At 40.2% G+C, this 22,302-nt stretch overlaps 1 protein-coding gene across 3 annotated transcripts in view; it reads left to right on the top strand.

The window, feature by feature from the left end:
• Nucleotides 1-22,302, top strand: part of SCN8A (sodium channel, voltage gated, type VIII, alpha subunit) — a 177,177-nt gene that overhangs the window by 97,408 nt on the left and 57,467 nt on the right. For all 3 annotated transcript variants that reach the window (XM_008566139.1, XM_008566137.1, XM_008566138.1), the window contains 3 exons: nucleotides 1,627-1,833; nucleotides 2,694-2,984; nucleotides 13,705-14,067. In XM_008566139.1, the coding sequence (XP_008564361.1) occupies nucleotides 1,627-1,833; nucleotides 2,694-2,984; nucleotides 13,705-14,067 (861 nt within the window). The remainder of the gene's footprint in view (nucleotides 1-1,626; nucleotides 1,834-2,693; nucleotides 2,985-13,704; nucleotides 14,068-22,302) is intronic.

The following is a 22,302-nucleotide window of genomic DNA, read 5'->3' as shown; positions in this document are numbered from 1 at the left end:
AATACTCCCATTTGCAACAACATGGATGAACCTGGAGAAACTTATGTTGAGTGAAACAAGCGAAGCATAGAGGGATAAATACCACATGTGCTCACTCATAAATGGGAGCTAAGAGAGAAAAGAAAGACCACAGTAGTGCCATGGTCTAACACAGGGAGGGAACATTCCTAGGACTACAAATTGGAGTGGTGGGGAGAGGGGGAGGGGGAGGGAGGTTGGGGGATAATTGGGTGGGGACAAGGGGTACAAAAGTAATTTCTGGTAATGGGTATGCCCCAAGTATGAATCTGGCCCTCACATCATGAGCAGGAGGGGTGACAATTAGCTTTGTATCATGAATATTCTTAATAAATAAATTAAGTAATTAAAAAAATTTTTTTTAAAAGGTGGGATTTCTATCCACAAGGACCTTGTAGTCTAAATATACCAACATTTTTGAGATATGTAGCATGTTTGGACTTGTTCAAGCGGGTTTTACAGGTAAACATAAGGCGAGGACCATTCTGTTGAGCTACATTGGTGACTTTGAGCAAGTCGTTTAACTTTGCTGGTTGTGATGGAGAAATTAGTGTAGTGATTGCTAAGGGTATTTCAGCTAAGAAAGTCCATGACAGTCCATTGTTTCCTCTTTGACTTTGGCATTTGGTGATGCCAATTAGTTTGAGAATAAGAAACATGTCCCCCTCATGCATGAAGGAACCTCTTCAAGGGAAGCTTATGGTTCAAATCACTGACTGAGTTCTTTTCTGTTGAACAACTAATTTCCATTAAATATTTATGGTTGAGAGAATAAAGGTGAAACTCAGTAATAGTGTGGCACATGTTCTTTTTTTTTTTGTCTTTTTCGTGACCAGTAAGGGGATCACAACCCTTGGTGTGGTGTCGCCCGCACCGCGCTCAGCCAGTGAGCGCACCGGCCATTCCTATATAGGATCTGAACCCGCGGTGGGAGCGTCACTGCGCTCCCAGCGCCACACTCTCCCAAGTGCGCCACGGGGCCGGCCCGTGTCACATGTTCTTTGATGTCTATTTGTTCACTATTAGTTAAAGGAATAGGTCTAGAATCCTTCTTCCTTTATTTTTTTCTCCCCGCTATCCTTTGTCATATTGTCATGTCTTCTTTTAAAACCCATCCTACTGCAAAAGAATAAGGTAGGGTATCACTCAAGATGAGGATTTTGTGTGACTTGGACCTGATTCCAGAGATGAAATTTGTCTGCTAATGCTCTTTGAATACCAGTAGACAAATGAGCTGAAGTCTTGTATTCTTTTCTTTATACTTGTTTTAGAACCAACTGACAAAGTCAAATATAATTCTTACCCCGAGCATTTTTTTAAAAAAATCAAGTGTTTTTCTAAGAAAGGATATATAGGGAGTATTTGGAAATGGGAAGGGACTTTTTTTGTCACAATGGGTGGGAGGTACCACTGTCATTTAATATGAGTTGAGGATAAGAGGGGCCATTGGGGATGCTGAGTGTCTGCAATAGGAAGGAATACCACACACAGAAGGACCATCCTGTTCAAAATGCAAAGAGTGCCCCTAGAGAGGAACAAGGACCACAGGTTGTTTTCAGCTGGTTCATTTGATGCACGTGACCCAGAATACTGTCTTTGTCTTTGCAGACCTTACGAGCAGCTGGGAAAACATACATGATCTTCTTTGTCTTGGTCATCTTTGTGGGTTCTTTCTATCTGGTGAACTTGATCTTGGCTGTGGTGGCCATGGCTTATGAAGAGCAGAATCAAGCAACACTGGAGGAGGCAGAACAAAAAGAGGCTGAGTTCAAAGCAATGCTGGAGCAGCTTAAGAAGCAGCAGGAAGAGGCACAGGTTGGTGATGAATTCCTTGCTACAGGCCTTCCTGCCAGATCGCTGTGACGAAGGCCCCGTCTGATTGCTGTTGCAATTGATCTTTTCTAGGCACATTGTCAAATAGAGGTCATTGATCTGATTAAAATAACCCAAGTAACAACTGCAGATGTTTGGTTCAATTATTTATTTCACTTGTCTTAATGGCTAAATTGTTTGTTAATACGATCTTTTGTTGAATTTCTCAACCGTTCAGTTTTCAACTGCTATGATGACTGGGAAGATAAAAGTGATAAGAGCAGTTTACGTAGTGCTTCATGTAAGCATAGCCTTTTTGTTGAGAGAAATATTAGGATCCCCTTCAGAGATTCTGTGGTCATGAAAAATATTGCTTCTAATTAAAAAGAAGATACAGACAAAATATTAAAGTAAAATCTGAAAAACAGATTTGTGATCCCATCACTCTGACACTTAACTTTTCTAATCTTTATCCAAATATACATGTATTTTTACATTGTTGGACCCATAATATGTAATATAGTTTCTTAGCATTCATTTTCAGAGTCATTCAGAAGGGATCCTTTGGTACCAAGAAGGCAGCCAAGTTCTTGTCTAAGACACTCAAGGAATAAATCCAAAAGTTCTCACCACTGTGTTCTGCTCTGATCACTGAGGACCATATGCCAGAATACAGATTCAACTAGAAGATGGAGGCAGCCAGGCCCTGGCCATAGCCTCCTCTACCAGGCTGGGTTTCCTTCCTCCTTTTTTCCTTCCTTTCCCTATCTGTGGGAAAGGAAATGCTCTGTCCTAATTGGTTGGCTTTGGGTGGCTCCAGCTATTGCTTCTGATCTGGTCTATTGCTGTGGCTCCTTTCCTAGGCTGCTGCAATGGCCACTTCAGCAGGAACTGTCTCAGAAGATGCCATAGAAGAGGAAGGTGAAGAAGGGGGCTCTCCTCGGAGCTCATCTGAAATTTCTAAACTCAGTTCAAAGAGTGCCAAGGAAAGACGCAACAGGAGGAAAAAGAGGAAGCAAAAGGAACTCTCTGAAGGAGAGGAGAAAGGGGATCCTGAGAAGGTGTTTAAGTCAGAGTCAGAAGATGGTATGAGGAGGAAGGGCTTTCGGCTGCCAGACAACAGAATAGGGAGGAAATTTTCCATCATGAATCAGGTAAGCTCTTTGCATTGGGTCAAATAAGCCTAAGAAATTCTGTTTTTCCTAATCTCATTTGGTTCTTATTTTCCCCTTTGGCCTTGCATTTTCCAGATTCATTCCTGCATCCTCAGTCCTACCTCTCCATGCTCCGTGTTTGTTCTCCTCTAGGAGGAAACATTACCAGCATATTTGGAACATCCTCTGCTCTAATCCTACCCTCTTTTCTGTTGTAAAAGTCAGCCCTAGGACTACATGATCACCTTTGGTAGATTTGCTTTGCACTAAAGCATGTATCATACCAGCAAGCCTCACGTTTCTAAAACATCAGGAAGAACTTTTCTCCTCTTAGCATCTGAACATCAGAATTTAACTCAAATATCTCTTATATTTCAATTGTATGTAATTGTAGGTAAAATAATAATAGGAGTCATGAAACTCTTTAGGACACCGTATTTGAGCATGGCAGTTTCTAGTTAATTATTCTAGATGTACAGTGTCATGCCGATAAGACAGTCCATAGTAGGTTGAAAGCCTCCAGTTTTACCCAACTTTGGTAAATGGGGAAACTAAGAGAAAGAAAGATAAGAAGACGTATAGATAATCATTGAACATTCTATTGTTATAATATCATCACATAACAGGTATTTTTGGATTTCACAGGAAACCACCAAAATCCAATTCTTAGGCCATTTAATTCCCCATTTTAAAGAAATGCTGGAAAATTTATAGGTATGGAATAGAGTACAGTTAACGTTTGTGGCAACGTATACAGAGTCTTTTCTTTTTTCTCAGAGATGATTCATTTTGCTTCTTTGCATCTCTCACCTCCAAGTTTGGTCTTTTGCCAGTCCTGTTCATTTTATCATGGCAAAATCTTTTGTGTCCATCCCTTCTTTTTATTCCTGTTAATCTTATCCTAGTTCAGGCTTTTGCAGTATTTTGTTCTACTTCAGTTGCCCACTATGGTTTTGTTTTCTCTAGTCTTTCTCCCTTTCCGTTATGTTTTATATACTGTCAGAAGATTGTCTCCTAAAATCTGTCTCTCATTATTCGTGAGGCAAGCATTTATGGAGTGCTTACCATGTATTAAAGATTGAGCCAGGTTCTAGAGATTAAAAGTTCCTTTAAACATGGTCCCTATGTCGGGGAGTGTACAGTACAGTGGGGCAGTCATATACATTAAAAATTATTTATATAATAGTATCGACAGTATTATTTCATAACTGAGATATGCTGGGGGTGTTTTAGAAAGCACAGATCTATCCCAACCTGGAGGTTCAAAAAAAGATTTTCTGGAGAAGGTAAATTTCTAAATTGAGGCTTAAAGGATCAACAGGAATTAGTCAGTTAATATATGTGTGTGTTGATGAGCGAGCAATAAGACAGAAGAAAGGACATTCCAGGTTTGGAAGGAAAGTATGTTCCAGTTTGGTCATACCAAGTTTGAATTATTTGTTGCATAACTAAGTAGAGAGATATGTTAGACACACAGATAGTCAAATGGTAGCTCAGGGAAGAGGTGCTAAGCTGAGAGGTGGTGATTGAAAATATGAGGCTAGATGACATCAATCAGAGTGAATGTGTCAGGTGAGCGGACAGTGGGCCACGGACATGACCCCTGGTGTTAATGGGCACAGGAGATGGAGTTCATGAAAGAAAACAGATGACTGGTCATAGAGGTGCTGAGAGGACCAAGTGTTCAGTGAAGCCAAGAGACGAGAGAAGGCAGGGCAGTGGCCAATGGATTGAAATTTAACAGAGTTTCTTAGAGAGATTAGAATTGGAAGTAGCCTGTGGGTTTGGAATTATAAAAGTTACTGAGGACTTTAAAGGCATGTTTCAGTCCGGAGTGAGGATAGATGCCACACTGAGTGGGAAGTGGGGACAGTAAGTATAGACTTATTCAACTCATTCAAGCTTCTTTAACGAGTATAGGTGAAAATAAGCATTTTTACTATCTGTGAGGAAAACCAGAAGAGGGGGAGGTGGAGTTAGAAAGTAGAGAAGAATAGACTAGAAATAGAGCTCAGTTTTGTAAGATGTGGAAATAGATGTAGTCTCTAAAAGGAAAGGGGCAGGGGCCAGCCCGGTGGCACACTGCTACAGTGCGCCGCTTGGGAGTGCGGTGGCGCTCCCGCCGAGGGTTCGGATCCCACATACAGACCGGCCGCTCACTGGCTGAGCGAGGTGTGGGCGCAACACCGAGGGTTGTGATCCCGTTGCTGGTCCCGGTCCGGTACGGGCGTGACACTGAGGGTTGCGATCCGTTGCCGGTCACGAAAAAAGACAAAAAGAAAAAAAAAAAAAAAAAAAAAAAAAAAAAAGGAAAGGGGCAACTAACCCCTGAAACCTCAGTAAAGTAGGGAAGGATGGGCTAGATAAGTTTGTAGATAAGGAGTGGGAAGCTGAGGAAAATGACACCTGACAGTCTCTAGTTTTTCAGTAATGTAGGGAATTAAAAATCTTATTGAAGGGAATGAGAAGTTGAATTAGGGGTTTAAAGAAAATATTGACAGTTCAGAATAGTCATTAAGAAGAATGAGAGAGGGAATTCTCCAATTAGATTCATTCTATTGACTATTTAAGTCCCAGCTCTTTAGCATGGAATTCATAGCACTCCTTCCCCAGTATGCACACAAGCTGCCTGTTTAATCTCCAGTCACTGCGCCCCATCAAGCTCCCTATACTTAAACCAGAGTAAACTACTAGATGCTCCTTATATATCTTGTGCTTTCTACCCTGTTGTTTATTCCAGAAACACCCTCTCTAAAATGCCTGTTTTTCCATCTCTGAATGTCTGCATCATAGTTATTTTTCATATCTTTGTCTCAAGAAACCTTTCCTGACTCCCCTTCATTTCCCCAGTTGGAAATTGTCATTTCGTCTTTCCCTTAGGTTTTATATGTACCTCTTTATGTGTTGCTTTTTACTCTGTGTGGGAAAAGCACTCTACTTGTACTGTATGTGCATACTTATTTATGTTCATATCCTCTTCTCTCTTAGATAAAGTCCTAAGTCAAGTTTGCTTCTTTGCACATGGCCAGCATTCAGATATTGTTGGACAGATGAATGCAGGACTTTTAGAAATCTGATTTAACCTCCTTTTGGGACTTCTTTATGTCCTAGAGCCATCTCTGTCTCACCTTCACCTCACTTTTCTCCTAGTCCAGCCTCTTTCGGGGGGGAGGTATGATTCCAGCTTTGTTATAATCCTACCCCTGTCTTTGGAGCCATCACTGAGCTAGTTAATGAATACCTTAATGTCCGTAATGCTTAGAATAGACAGAGTTGAACTGATTGCTCCCTAGCTCAAAAAATAAAACTGGGACTGTGAGATATCCTGCTTTGCATGAAAATGTTCACTTCCCCTCATTTCCCTATTGGAAAAATCATAGATTCCTGGAGGCCAGGCTGACCGCCAAGACTTGTTTAGATGTCCCATACAGTGATTATATTCTTTGTGTCCCAGGACTTTCCTGCAGTTTATCTGATTTGATCTGGAAGAATGACTGAGAAAACCAAGGCCTAGAGAGATTAACAAATTTACCCAAGGTTATATAGCTACTAGGTGTTAGAGTCAAGATTTGAACCCAGGTTTACCTGACTCCAGAGCTTGTGCTCTTAAACACTAGAATCACCCCTTCCCAACTCCCCTATATAAGTACATCTCTTCTGTTGGCTCCAGTTTTCCCACAGCATAGTTCAGGTATGTGTCCATTTCCTTTACTTCCACATCTTCTGAGATCCTCTTGATACATCTCCTACTCACCCATTTCCTACCATTTCTCTGTATTTTTAGGGTTCAGGACAGTTTATAAGTATTAGGTTGAATCCATTTTTATGATGGTTTTTTTTTTTTTTTCATCTTTTGTCTTTTTTCGTGTCCGGCAACGGATCGCAACCCTCAGTGTCGCGCCCGTACCGGACTCATCTTTTGTCTTTTTTCGTGTCCGGCAACGGATCGCAACCCTCAGTGTCGCGCCCGTACCGGACCGGGACCAGCAACGGGATCGCAACCCTCGGTGTTGCACCCGCACCTCGCTCAGCCAGTGAGCGGGAACCGGTCTGTATGTGGGATCCGAACCCTCAGCGGGAGCGCCACCGCGCTCCCAAGTGGCGCACTGTAGCAGTGTGCCACCGGGCCGGCCCTTATGATGTATTTTAATTATTCTATTGCAGCAGTTCTCAAACTTTTTGGTGTTAGGACTCCTTTGTACCCTTAAAAATTATTGAGGATCCTAAAGAGGTTTTTTAATGTGTGTTTAATTTATCATATTAGAAATTATAATTAAGAAATTCTAAAAATATTTACTTACTAATTTTTAAAAAATTAATAATAATAAACCTATTATATGATTAACATTATATGTTTTTATCAAAACAAGCCAAACAAAAAAAAAATTAGTAGAAAAAGTTGTTTATATTTCTGCAAATATCTTTAACTTGTGGTTCAACAGAAAACAACTGAAATATCATACCTGCTTCTGCATGCATTCAATCTGTTGCAGTATGTTTTTTGGTTGAAGTATTTGAAGAAAATCCAGTTTCATACAGATACATAGTTGGAAAAGGGAGGAATATTTTAATAGCCTTTTCAGATAATTGTGAATATTCTCTTTGATACTATTTTGAAACTTGACAGGTGCAATTTTTTAATGGTTGGTTGTAATGTGGAATCTGAAACTATATCAGTAACTTCATACTCTGTTATATTGCTGTCCTTTGCTCTGTTTTACACTATAGATCTTTAACCCATGAATGATTTGCAGCATTATGCATTGATCATTTGGGAAATTTTGGTTCACTGAGTTATGCAAATCTTCTAATTACTGATACACAATAAAATTAGAAGATAATACACATTTTTCCATGAACCTTTTGAAGTACCCTTATACGATGAAGTAGTTTTGACCCAATGGTTTCCATTAAAAGGGTCTCAGGAGTCCCCAGATCACACTTTAAGAATCACTGCTGTATTGGAAAGAGAAAGTGAAATATGGTATGGAAATAGAACATTTAAAATCACCCATTTATCACATTACAAACATCCCAGTCATTGTAAGTCTCATCCTGACAGATAGCTGATGTGGATGCCCTGAAATCCCCACAGAGAATTTTTCTGTGGAGTCTGAGGGTCATCCCCTCAAATCCAGAACACCCCAGAGCCATTCTCCCAAGCAAACACTTAGACCTAAGGTCATATTTTTAGTTGGCTTTGATGTGACTACCTGAAAAGGACCAGAAGCTCCTGATTGGTCGACAGGAAATATTTTGAAAACAGAAAGTAAGGCCTACTTATCTCATAAACTAGACTGGATCCCAGGAGTTAATTAAGCCATGAGTCCTGAGTCATCACTGAAACCCCTTCAGTCCAGGGAAATTAGGATTGGAGAGGAATTGGGGTTGTGACCCTCAGGATGTAGCTCTTCAGGGAATGGGCTAGATCAGAACTGGATACTGACTGCAAGGAAAATGCTAGATACTGGGTAGGAGGACAAATGGGATGAGTCATCTTTTTCTCTTCCACATTCCAAAAAGATTGCAGAGTCAATCTTTTGCCAAGAGAGGAACAAATAATTAAAGAACAATAGATAAATCATTTCCTTGTATTGTTTATTATCTTAGGATCATGATTTTAAGTGTTTATAACTCACTGCATTGGTCATTATCTTCCTTATCACTTTCCTTAAGGTTAAGAATAGTTTGATGTAATAGATCTCATATAGTATATCATATTTCCTGCTAGCCCATAAGTTTCAAGAGGGCAGGGACCATGTTGCATGTCTTCTTCACCACTGTATCCATATCACTTAGCACACAATAGGATTTTATTGAATAAAATTAAATTTTATTGTCAAATAAACCAAACCTCTTTCCTTATGTTGAGATCTAATTAACATACCAGGTAGTGTCAACACCCAGCATTAGCCTGATGCAAAATCATGGATTCAGTCCAGGGAAACTTTCTGTGAAAAGCAATGACCCAGTGAAGGTGTGGGATAATGCTAAAACAGGTGGCTAATTTGCAGTATTTAATCTAACTGCATATTAATGAAGTTAAAGATTGAATCTACTATGTGCAAAGCACTAGGAGATGTAAAGATGAATCAGGCATTGTGCCCTTAGGAATTTGTAGTTTAAAGGGACAGATAAAGCATGTACATAAAGAACTATTGTAAAAAATACAGCATAATTACTCTGAAAGAAGAGCTTGGTGTTGTGGAACAATTAAGGAAGTTAGGAGAGGAAGGACCAAAAGGGCCAGATTATGGAGAAAGGAGCGGATTTCCTCTGCTGAAAATGGAGTGTGCACTGGAAATGGAGAAAATAAAGACCAGAAGGCAGGGTGACTTCATGGTATGGTGTATGAAGGGAAATAGTGAAAGGTAAAATGGAATAAGTAAATTACAGTCAAAGCTGGGAGGGAGCCAATAGATCATTCTAATAAATTGAATACCATTCTTAGAACATGGAGTGATGGTGATAAGAGTGATTTGTGGGATTTAGTAAGAGAGCCCTGGAGTGCCTGAGGCCTGTTTTATCCTGGCCATGCTTCTCTCCAGAAGCCCTCTAGGGAGATATATGCACCCAAGACACAGTTTATTAATATCTAGGCTTATGCCCTGAACCTCAGTGTTATATATTACACTTGCCTTGAAAAATACCTTTCATATGCAAATCAACCAATCCAAAGCCCAAATCCCCAACTTCCTCCTTTATCTAACTCACACACCAAGCCAATATTTCCCCTGCCCTAAGTCACCCCAGGGCCAGGTACCAGACAACTAGGTACCATACTGTAGACCAGAGCCCTCTGAAATTATTCAAGCTATCCAATCCTAAACTTGCTCAAACTTGCCAGCCCCGCCTGACCCATTCCTTTCTGGGGAAACCACAGTAAAGGCCCTGGGCCATGCTTGCCCCTTACTCCTTCTGCCTCCTGACTGACCCTTATAACCTCCTGATTGCCCTCCATGGCGGGAATGGCATTCCCACTTGGGGACTGAAGTAATAAACTCTTCTTTCAAAGGCAGTTGCCCTGTGTCTGTCACCTTATCATATCTGATTAAAACAAAATTCTGTGTACATTTTAAGACACTTACTATCTTCTAGCCCAACAGTGTTTCTCAGATTATCTGTAGTGAAGGACTAGTTTCTGTTTTTCCGGTTCTTCATGAACTGATACTATTGTAAAGTAACAATGAATTTCTGGAAAAATCATCACATTCTTAGATGTTGTGACTATGTCTAATTGCCACAAAAGTTTCTTAATGCTTCTTTCAGTTTCTCTACCAGTCTCGTTGCAAACCAGTAACAGGTCATGTACTAGCGTCGGTCTGTGAAATGGACTGAGGAGAACTGGTTCAGGAGGATGAATCAATGATTCAGTGAGGGTGCCCAAACATGAGGTTACTTCACAAAGTTTGTGGAAAAATGGAATTAAAATATAATATGAATCTTTCCATGAACTTTTTGAAGACCTCTTGTCTATGTAAGAAGAAAAAGCGTAAGCTAGAGGAGCCCTGATCTCTTTACCAATCCAACAACATGGAAGAAAGAAGCATAAGCGCTGGCTGTGGATGTGTCCTTTTAACACAGCGTAAATGAGGCCCAGTCAACATTTTGGAATCTAACCAATACAGCTGCTCCTCTGTGGTACAAGGATGGGGCAGAAGAACAAAATTAAGTCCGGGTGATCAGAGATGTTGCATACCTACCTCCTCTTTTCTAGAGCCCTGTATATAGCATGTGGCACATATTTAACAATGACATTTATGTAAAATGGTCTATGATTAATGGTTTTCTTGATGTGGCCCCCATTGATCAAATTCACTTATTGTCTCAGAAGTTTGTGAGATGCTTAAGCCAAGGCAGGAAAAGACTACATAACAATTGGAAGACAGGTGAGAGAATGGAGTATGAAGGAATGAGAATCATACAAAGAAAATTTATCAATCTGGGGATAGGGGCCTGTAGATTATAGGAGGAGACAGGAACTGGAAGCATTTTGAGTGTAGAACCAGAAATGGAATTCTAGACACAAAAAGATAAGAACAGAAGTATTGAAGAGGAGACCTACAGCCCTTTCAGGGTTATCATCAAAAGTATAACCAAAAAAAGTTCCTTTAGCACTTAAAATGTATGTCCTATGTTGATGTAGTCCCAGCCCATGAACTAAGCCTCTTATAACCCTCTTGTCTCGTATAGTTAAAAGTTATTTTGAAAGTTCCTTCAAAGTCATAATTGGACAAATAATATCTCAGGACAGCAAGGAGGGTTGTTTAAGGTCGGTCATTTATCTAGTTTCTTTCTCTTAGAGCAGTGGTCTTTGAACTAGGGTTGCATCCCCTTGGAGCACTTGAAGACTTTCCAAGATCTTTGATTTACATATTCCTGTGTCTGAGGTCAGCCCTGTGGTCCAAAGTCACACTCATTCTGTTTTCCCTGCTTCCCTTTTCACAGTCACCCTCCCCCCACGATACAAAAGAAGACGTACCTCTCTGTTCCCAAGTCTTACGTGGTGCATTGCCCTAAGGTATAAAAATCTTTGGGGTGCCAAACAAAAGGACAGTTGAAACTATTAGTTTCTACAAAGTTTTCTTTACCAGGAACTTTAAATCCATTATAAGGCTTTCTGAATTTATCTGTCTTTTACATATTCCTGTTAAGAGTGAAACAGTTACAATTGGAAATGCTGGAATGTTTTGAGTTCAGGCGTGGGATGGTTGCCACTGTGATACATATTAATACATTTATTAAAATGAAAAATATGGTCATACTTTTTAAGAAGAAAATAAGTCTGATTTGGCCAATTACTTTGATGTTGAGGACAAGCTTTGCTAATTAGATTATGTGGTGTACATTCTCATAAATTAAAAGAGCTAAATTTGTGGCTTTAAAGTTTTGATAAAAATATATTTAAAGCATGTGATAAGACAAAATCATTTTATGAAAAAATAAATATCGGCAGTGATGTAAATAAATTAACAAAATTTTGATTATTCCAACCTTTTCCGTTGGGTTAAACAAGGTGTCTTTAAGTAAAAGAGTAACTCATGTAAGAGTAACCCATATAATTATTAATAAATAATAAAGTCTTTTTGATATTCTTCTCAGAAATTGAGAAAGGGAATGCTTCTAACAACTAGATAACTAATCTTTTGGCAAGTTGGGTTTTCAGGTCTTTGCTTTCAACAGAATTGAAAGAGGACTTAATTTGTCAGCCAATAGATCATTCTAATAAATTTGGCTGATAGTTTGTTCTGTGATTTTTGGCATATAACTTGGAAAGGAGTTCAAAGAATTGAGTGACATTACTATAATAAAATTCTTTTGTTCCAAGATAATATTTACGTGAATAAGGTTTCTCAGCATTTAAAATCTATTATTAGAAAGGGGGGAATTGATGTTCAGCCCTATCTGTAACATTCTAATAATAAGAAATCCTGTCAACAAATATTTAAGCACCAATTGAAAAAAATCTCTTCTAGCTCATTTAGAGATGCATTTAAATAAAATTTTCTTTTTTAAGCTGATTACTTATAAAATGTGTAATATATTCATGTAGCTTGATCAATTGTATTCATAGGAATTGTTATAAAAACTCAATCTAGGAGAATTTTTAAAAATTTTTCTTGGAGATTTATGGTCACAGAAATTTTTATATTTTATGTACAGTTTATTTATAATTTTTTGTTACAGAGAAATATTCAAGGGTGATGAATAAAATACATTGAAACATAAAAGTATATATTTGCATAAAATTCTCTAGGGAATGTGGGATGGAAGTCTGAGTTGGAGGAAAAGAAATGAAAAATTTCTAAGTGGTAAAGAAGAGTTTTATTTTTAAATGTCACCCCTGGGAATTATATAATTTACAACTGTTTAAACTGTAAATTACACAGTTTACAGCTACTTAAACTTCTGATGAAAAAAATTTATATTGACTTTAAAATGGGGTAGGAGGGGGCATGTATAATTTCAGTGAACTAAAAAGCTTGAAGACCCCTGTTGGCGCAGCATTTGACCTCCAGGACACGTGGGCGTGGAGAGAATCGCCAGTGATAGGGGCACTTTTAAATTCTCTTTTTGCCCAGTGGGGCACAGAGTGTAACTTGAGGGAATGTGAGCCCACAGTTATGAGCAAGCCACACACTATCGTGCGTCCCAACGGCTCAGATACATGGAACATGAGATAAAAGCACCTAGTGATGCCCGAGTGAGCAGCGAGTAGAGACTTTTAAATTCTCTCTTTGCCCAGTGGGGCACAGAGTGTAACTTGAGGGAATGTGAGCCCACAGTTATGAGCAAGCCACACACTATCGTGCGTCCCAACAGCTCAGATACATGGAACATGAGATAAAAGCACCTAGTGATGCCCGAGTGAGCAGCGAGTAGAATTTTTGAATCGTTCATTGGTCAAACCCAAGTATGTCCCGAGGGTATGGGGCAAAGGGAAGTGAGTAACAACGGCTGAGCAGGAACATACATTGGGCGTCCAGAAGCCTTTGTGGAAGCACTGGTGGGTGGGGACAACCCGCCAGGCTGGGGAGCCTCGCCGCCTTCGCCTGCCTGTTAGGTCTCACGCCTCTCTCTCTGTGAGCAGGAACATACATTGGGCGTCCAGAAGCCTTTGTGGAAGCACTGGTGGGTGGGGACAGCCCGCCAGGCTGGGGAGCCTCGCCGCCTTCGCCTGCCTGTTAGGTCTCACGCCTCTCTCTCTTCTGCCCCGCAGTCCCTGCTCAGCATCCCGGGCTCGCCCTTCCTCTCCCGCCACAACAGCAAGAGCAGCATCTTCAGTTTCCGGGGCCCTGGGCGGTTCCGAGACCCGGGCTCCGAGAACGAGTTTGCGGACGACGAGCACAGCACGGTGGAGGAGAGCGAAGGCCGCCGGGACTCGCTCTTCATCCCCATCCGGGCCCGCGAGCGCCGCAGCAGCTACAGCGGCTACAGCGGCTACAGCCAGGGCAGCCGCTCCTCGCGCATCTTCCCCAGCCTGCGGCGCAGCGTCAAGCGCAACAGCACGGTGGACTGCAACGGCGTGGTGTCCCTCATCGGCGGCCCCGGCTCCCACATCGGCGGGCGTCTCCTGCCAGAGGTGAAAATAGATAAGGCAGCTACCGATGACAGTGTAAGGAAGTACACACATAGATTGAGGCTAGGCATGGCAGGCTCCCGCACTCCCCTCCGCTCTTCTCTCCCCGCTCTGCCTATTCCACCGGCTCTCTGGTCCCCTCTCTTGTTAATACCCCAGCCCTTTCTGTTTTCTCTCTCCTGGTTTGTTTCCATTTGTCTCTGCGGTCCTCCTCCTGTTCCTTGCCCCATTTTCTCCTTTCCTTTATTCCTTGCTCCATTCTTCCCCGTCTTCCTTCTTTGTTTCTGACTCTCCTTCCTCCAGCAACTCCTTACTTTATTTTACTTCTTTTTCTTTCTCGCCTCTCTTGCAAATCTCTCTGCCTATGCGTTTCCCTCCCCCCACCTGCTTTGACTGAATGCCTCTGGCCAGCGGATCCTGCCTGGATGGAATGAGAATGCCGTCGTGCCGCCACCAGTGACCAAGTCTGATTGGGTTTGGAACCACAGATGCTCTCTTCCCCCACTTCCTCTGGCCTCCTAGGGAAACAGCTCGGAATTTAAAGATCTTATTCTTTCCTTTAAAAAAAAAAGTAATATAGTTTTGAGTAATTTTCTAAGTCTTCTATGTAAAAATGAGATGTAATTTTTCCAAAGAGGAACATTCATGCATGATGTTGAGGTGGGAGTTGTGTACCAGGGGAGCCAGGCACGGAGAGGTTGAGGAAACCAGTAGGAAACTGGACCCAGACTCTTGAAAGGGATTGAAATGGAAATAAATCAAAGGAGGGAAAAGTGGGAGGTAGGGGCAAGAACACATGGTGTATGGGGGAGGAAGGAAAAGGGAAGCAAAAGATGAATTTTAAATGTAATCAAATGTCAGGCTCTGGAGGAGTTGAATATAATATAGCTTCACAGAATTATTTGTCTAGGGGTCTGGATAATGGTACCCCTCTTTGGGAAAAGGCATCTCTTAACTTTTCTTTAAATTCTAAGCTGTTTATACTGCCCCCCCCCCTTTTTCTTAAGTTTTAAATTCTTAAACCTTAATGATTCTAATCCTTCCTAGCTCTGATTCCTTAACTTTCCTCAGTCCCTCCTTAGCTGGTATAAGCTCCTTGAGCTAGCATGTCAGTCTATTTTGTTCTAACACTTCAGTTTCCTCTAACACAGCATGAAGATAGCCAATCCTTTAATTAGCATGATGCATGTGTGGAGGAAAACTGGACAATCATGGATAAAATTTTTCAGAATGATCTGTTTTTAGCATTTTAAGGCATTTACTGACTGTACACATAAAAATTCAAAAGGCAGTTTGGATATATTTGAGATTATCTCATCTCTCTCCCTGCTCTTTTATTTAAAAGCAAAATACTTTCCCCCTTACCTGTGTATGGCTTTTTACAAGCTACAGATTACTTTTTCATGCATTGTTTCATTTGTCCTAAATAAAAATTCTGCAAGGCTGACAAAATGATCACTATTCCTGTTTTTGAGATGAGGAACAGGCTCAGAGAATTTGTGTTCCTTTAGGTCTTACAGCTTATCAGTGATAAAGCCAGTATCTTAGACCCTTCAGAAACCCCAATCTTCTCCCTACCAGTTAATGTTAATGTCTTCTCTACAAAGTCACATGGCTATTGGTCTTCTGGAAACCTGATTATTTAAGATCAACAACAATAGGAACAACAACAACAATAATAATAATAAACAGCATCTCGAAAGTTCCCCTAAAACAAGTTGGCCAAAATAAATATTATAGATGATTATATTTACATTTAATTTGTATTTTATTTTCACTAATATTGTGTGTAGGAGTAAATTTGGGACTTCACAGTTAAAAATAAAACAGTTATATTCTCTAAAAAGTAGTAGACGATATCAGTGGAAAATGAGGGGTGGGTCAACATGGACAGTATAGTTGGGACAATTCAAATGTTTAAAACCAAATTGAATGTTGATGTCATGGCAGTTTTTAAAAATATTAAGCCAAATAATACAGCTTGCTTTTTCTCTGAAGAGAAGGTATTAAAGAAGGTGTCCAAGAAGAAACAGCTTGAACTTCAGCTTAAGACAGATGATTGGGTGTGAGGGTTTTGTTTTTGGTTTTTTGGCAGCTTCTATTGTACTGTGTGGGAGAAAATTTTGAGTGTCAATTGAGCAGATGGCTGTGGAATGTAAGGGTTTCTGCACCGCCTTACACTATGGCCTACAGAGCTCTGCCTTTGAGTTTTGAGGGGGCCTGCATACCCAGTGCCCTGTAAGCACCTAGGAGATTCTCTGCAGTGGCCACAAGTAATGATGGTGACAGCCTTGAGGATTCCTAAGGCCAGGAGTCAGATCCTAAAGTGGCAAGAAGATGAGGTCGGCAAGACTATACCCTTCCCAAGGGCTTCATAACTAGGAGAAACTATTTTATTAGAAGCTATAAAGAAGTACTTCCTAGTCATTAATGATGTGGGAAAATGTCTAAGTTACATTAACAGGCCAAGAAAAACAAAATAAGCAAAAAAGGATGCATATAGTTTGTGTGGTAGGATATCAAATATATATGAAAGCAAACTACATAGAGAAAAAAGATGACTGACTGAAAGTTAACAATAGAGGGGAAATTATTGATGACTTTTTTTCTTCCTTATACTTTTCTGTTCTTTCCAGTTTTCCACAATGGATATAATAATTATAGCTACCATATATTGAGTTCTTACAACACTATGCTGAGCACTTTACGTAAATGATTTCATGTCACACTTATAACCACCCTCTTTTGTAGGTGGTTTTATCCTATAAACAAATAAGACACAGAAAGAGACTTAGTGACTTGTGGAAATGGAACTTGAACAAAGATCTTCGTAATGCCAAAGAGAACTTCCTGACAGCTTAAATATTAGCTCCTTTGGAAAGTGAGAAAACAATCATTTATCTTAGAAAGACACAGTATATTTGTACTTTTATATTAATTTAATTATAAAATTTAGCCCATTCATGGTCTGCCAGATGAACAATTAATACCTCTTTGGGTAGGACATAGTGATGTCCTTACTATCTTACTATCAAACATTTTGGATGTGTCCATAGCCAAGGATTAACTTGTCTTCACCTGAGCCATTAGAATGCTTCCAGTTATATACACAAATACTCATGCTTCACAAAGTGATATAGGAGCCACTGGTGGTCCACAGCTGGTCTCATACAGTGGGCATGCTTAGGCTATGCCACATCTATATATTTTTTTCAGGCTTAAATTAAGAGATGTAATAGGCTGTAAGAAGAATAGACATCCAGATATGACCTCATTGGAGTGAATCTAACCAAAAACTATTTCACATCTTCATTAATTATTCAGTTGTGATTTGAGTGGTGATGATTTTTTGAGAATTTTCACTTTTGCTTTTGCTAAAGCAGAGGATAAGGGGACGTTTTCCCTGTGTTTCCATCTCTGAGCTGGGAAAGTAGGTGAGAATCATTGCTATTTCTCACTAAGAGAGCGGGTGCCGCTGGCAATCTACAAATCACACGTAACTCAGAAATCATGTGGAAGTAGCCTACAAATGTACAAGCATTATCTCACTTAATGCTCACAGCCCCCACCCCATGAGATAGTTAGTACTATTATTTTCATTTTACTGAGGAGGAAACCAAAGCTTAGAGGAATAAAGTGGCTTGCTCAAGATTGCACGGTAAGTGGTAGAGTTAGCATCTAAATCCAGGCAATCTTACTCCAGAGGGTTTAACCATTAATCATTACACTATGCTAACTCTAAAGCCCAAGTTCTTTATTTACTTATGTGATCCTAGGAAATTAACTTGTCTAGGCTCATTTTCTTTTCTTTAAAAAAGAGTTGAGGACCTTTGTTATAAGGCTATTATGAAGATTACCTGTAATAACACATGTAATGTGAAGCATATTACGTGGCCCATTCTTGGTGTTCAGAAAGCCGATTTCCATTCCTTTCCCTATTCTCTTTTGTCCTTTTAGCCCTGAGAAATAGACAATGGGATTTCTACTGAATTGCTTGACTCAGGGGGAGACTTCTAAAATTCTAAAGATCCTTTGAGAAAAAAAAATTATTGTACAATTATTTTAAAGCAGAACACTACAAAAATTTGCAAAAGGCTTGAACAGGAGATTGATTAATGGCTAGGTTCTAAGGACACTTCTAAAATGCTCTAAATTTTAGTTCCAAGAAAGGTGACTGGCTGATAAATTTTCAGTTATTTATTTCCATGTGAAAGCAATTTAGAGTGAGAAGTTGAGCTTCCTTGGGCAGATCTATAGAAATGTAGGCCGTATCTGCCATCGGTAGATATTGTAGGATATCTTGTAGAGAAGGACTGCTACAATTTAGGAGGTTGGAAGTCAGTGGCTAAATGCCCTAATGAACTTTGCATTTGGGTTAAGAGAAATGGAACAAACTTTGTACTTAATTAAGGTTCATAATTGCTTCCCAGTTACTGACAGTTTTGCCCCAAGGCTCCTTCCAGGCTGAATTCAAAAAGGCAGATTCTCTTGACTTTTTAAGGTTGTTAATCTCCTTCCCCTTCCCAATAAAAACCCAAACAAAACTAAACAAAAAATCATACACCACCATTTGCCACAAATAAACATACCCCCCAAACAAAAAAACCTAGAGATAGGAAGGGTATGTGATCTTTCCTCTGGCCTATAGGTGTCAGCATGGTTGGAGGAAGAAGCCCTCTCCCCACCCACAGGTGATGAGAATTGGGCAGCGGAGCCAGTAGCTGAGGCACACCTCACAGAATCCAGAGCAGAATTCTAGGTGGAAGCTGACCATGAAGCTGCTTTACTTGGGAGAGAGTCTGCTCCAGGTTTTCTTCCTTCAGTTGGTTATGGTCTGCCATAGAAACATTAGCCAACATTGCCAGCAGGAATGTGAAATGGTGCAGCCTTTGGAAAACAGTTTGGCAGTTCCCTAAAAACTTAAACAGAGTTACCACGTGACCCAGCAATTCTATTCCTAGGTATATACCCAAGAAAATTGAAAATGTATGTTGACACAAAAACTTATACGTGAATATTCATAAAATTTTTATTTGTAGTAGCCAAAAAGTGGAAACAACCCAAATGCCCATCAATTGATGATTAAGTAAACAAAATGTGCTACATCCCTACAATGAAATATTATTCAGCCATAAAAAGGAATGAATTTTTTTTTTTGTGTGTGTCTTTTTGTCTTTTTGTCTTTTTCCGTGTCCAGCAACGGATCGCAACCCTCAGTGTTGCCCCCGTACCGGACCGGGGACCGGCAACGGGATCGCAACCCTCGGCGTCGCTCCCGCGCCTCGCTCAGCCAGTGAGCGGGAACCGGTCTGTATGTGGGATCCGAACCCTCGGGCGGGAGCGCCGCCGCGCTTCCCAAGCGGCGCACTATCCAGTGCGCCACCGGGCCGGCCCCCGGAATGAAGTATTGATACATGCCATGACACTGATGAACCTTGAAAACATTATGCTCAGTGAAAGCAGCCAGGCATGAAAGACCATATATGTGATTCCATTTATATGAAATGTATAGAAGAGGCAAAATCATAGAGACAGAATTCGGATTATTGGTTGCAAGGAGCTAGGTATAAAGGGGAATTGGGAGTGACTGCTAACAGGTACTGTTTCTCTTTAGTGTGATGGAAATGTTCTGGAATTAGATAGTGGTGATGGTTGTACAATCTTCAAATGTACTAAAAGTCACTGAATTGTATGCTTCAAAATGGTTAAAATGGACTGGCCGGCTAGGTTAGTTGGTTAGAGCATGGTCTTGTAATGCCAACTTCAAGGGTTCAGATCTCCATACCAGCCAACCACCAAAAGAAAACCAAACCAAACAAATAAATGGTTAAAATGATGAATTTTCCTTTTTTTTTTTTTTTTTTTGTCTTTTTTCCTGACCGGCTCTCAGCCAGTGAGCGGACCGGTCTCTATATGGGATCCGAACCGTCGGCGGGAGCGCCGCCACACTCCCAAGCACCGCACTCAACTGAATGCGCCACCGGGCCGGCCCTCAAATGATGAATTTTATAGTATATGCATTTTATCTCAATTTTAAAATTTTCAATCCCAGCTTTCAAAACCTCACTTAGGGAGGAGAGTCTTCTAGAAACTGCCTACCCATCTTGGTATCCTGTGTACCCTGATTATAACAAATTAGATTTTCTTGGTAGCCCCTACTCATGCTTAGCACTTTTTTTTTTTCGTTCAAAGATGACCGGTAAGGGGTTCCAACCCTTGACTTGGTGGTGTCAGCACCACGCTCTCCTAAGTGAGCTAACCAGCCATCCCTATATAGGGATCTGAACCCGTGGCCTTGGTGTTATCAGCACCACACTCTCCCAAGTGAGCCACGGGCTGGCCCATGCTTAGCACTTTTAAGTGATACCCTTCATAGACAGCTTTAGTTTATGTCATCTTAGGTAGTTAACAGTGGTAAATATATGTTTGCTTTCTATCTCTCCATTAATCAGTCTGATTTGATGAATACTAAGAGACTGCCTGTACAAATGGGCAATGACCAGACCATAGATAAAAAAGAACTTTAACTCATGACCTGCCCAAGAAACCAGCCCCCTTAGCTACAATAAACAACTCAGGAAGCTAGCCCCTTATAAGTCAAACTTGCAGAAAGCCAATTTGCTGTCTCTGGTGATAATCCAGAAAGCTAAACAATAACCTTTCTAACAATTAGCCCCAAATAGCCAGGACTTGATTAATAACTGACTGCTTCCCTAATTTTTGTCCCTGTTTCCAACATAGGTCCATTCAGAGAAAGCCAAAATGCACTCCTAACCAATCACTAAGATGTCTTGCTTGTAGTTAGCCCACCTCCAGCTTCCCATGCCACCAGCCCCAAATCAAGTTCACCTGAGCATTCCCTTTTTTCCACTACAAAGCTTTCCCATTCCTTTGCCTTCCTTTGAGTCTCTGCCAAATACAAATGATGGTGGCTGACTCCCTTAGGATAGCAAGCTCTACTTGTAAAATATATATTGTATGAGTCCACACATATGAAAGAAAACTAAACTATAGTGATACAAGTCAGAAGTGGTTGCCTGGAATGAGGGTTTTGACTAGAAAGGGATATGAGGGTACTTTCTGGTGAGTCTTTTGGTAGCAAGGGGTTTAGAGGACAACTCTCATCTGGTCAGAGCTCTTTCTCCACCTCTTTTTTACCTAAAACTTTGGTAACTCTTGGGTGTGGATTATCTAATGTATTATTGCAATTTGATTATGCAGTGGAATTCCTTTGAGAAGGAATATGGAATACAGAGTGTGTAAATATGTGTAAAATGTTATCTGTGTTGTGGAAACAAAGATCAACCAAATGAGAAAAGCAAAGGCTGTATACAAAAAGAGTTGTACAAGAATACTTGAGTATTCTAACTTTATAATAAATCTTGAAGTGAGGTGTAGTATAAGCCTTCCAAACAAAAGTAATGTTTTTAAAAGTTACTAGATAATCTTAAGAAATTATTTTGCTGTTCTAGATCTTTTTTATAGATTATTTTCCTATTCTAGAGGCTTTACATGTACTTATAAATTTCAGAATCATCTTGTCAATTTCTTCCAAAAAGCCTAGAATTTTGACGGGGATTATATTGAATCTATAGATCAATTTGGGGAAAGTGGGCATCTTAATTATGAGTCTTATACTATGAATGTAGTATAGTTCTTCATTTATTTAGGTCTTCTAAAGTTTCTCTCAGCAAAGAGAAAAAAAAACTTATTCCTTTGTATTTGAAATTTTTTGATACTATTTTAAAAGCTATAATTTTCTAAATGTTATTTTTCAAGTGTTTATTGCCAGAATATGGAAGTACAGTTGATTTTTGTATATTGACCTTGGTATCCTGTGACCCTGATATTAACATAGTGGTTCTATTAGGTTTGGAGGTTTTTGGGAAAATTGTATAATATATATACACTAATATTTTCTGTGAGTAACAGCAACTGCAATCATTATGCTTTTTATTTATTTATGTATTTATTTATTTATTTTGCTTTATTGCACTAGCTAGGAATTCAGATACAAAGTTGAATAGAAGTGATGAAAGCAGATATCCTTCCATGTTTCCAGTATTAGAGGAAAAGGATTTAATGTTTCATCAAGAAGTATGATGTTAGGGCCGGCCTGGTGGCGCACTGGAGAGTGCGCTGCTTGGGAGTGCGGCGGCGCTCCCGCCGAGGGTTCGGATCCCATGTGGAGACCGGTTCCCGCTCACTGGCTGAGCGTGGTGCGGGCGCAACACCGAG

Source organism: Galeopterus variegatus, unplaced genomic scaffold (genome assembly GCF_000696425.1).
Source record: "Galeopterus variegatus unplaced genomic scaffold, G_variegatus-3.0.2 Scaffold224, whole genome shotgun sequence".
Lineage (NCBI taxonomy): Eukaryota > Metazoa > Chordata > Mammalia > Dermoptera > Cynocephalidae > Galeopterus > Galeopterus variegatus.
Note: the sequence above shows the minus strand (reverse complement) of the source record. Positions and strands in the feature narration are given on the sequence as shown.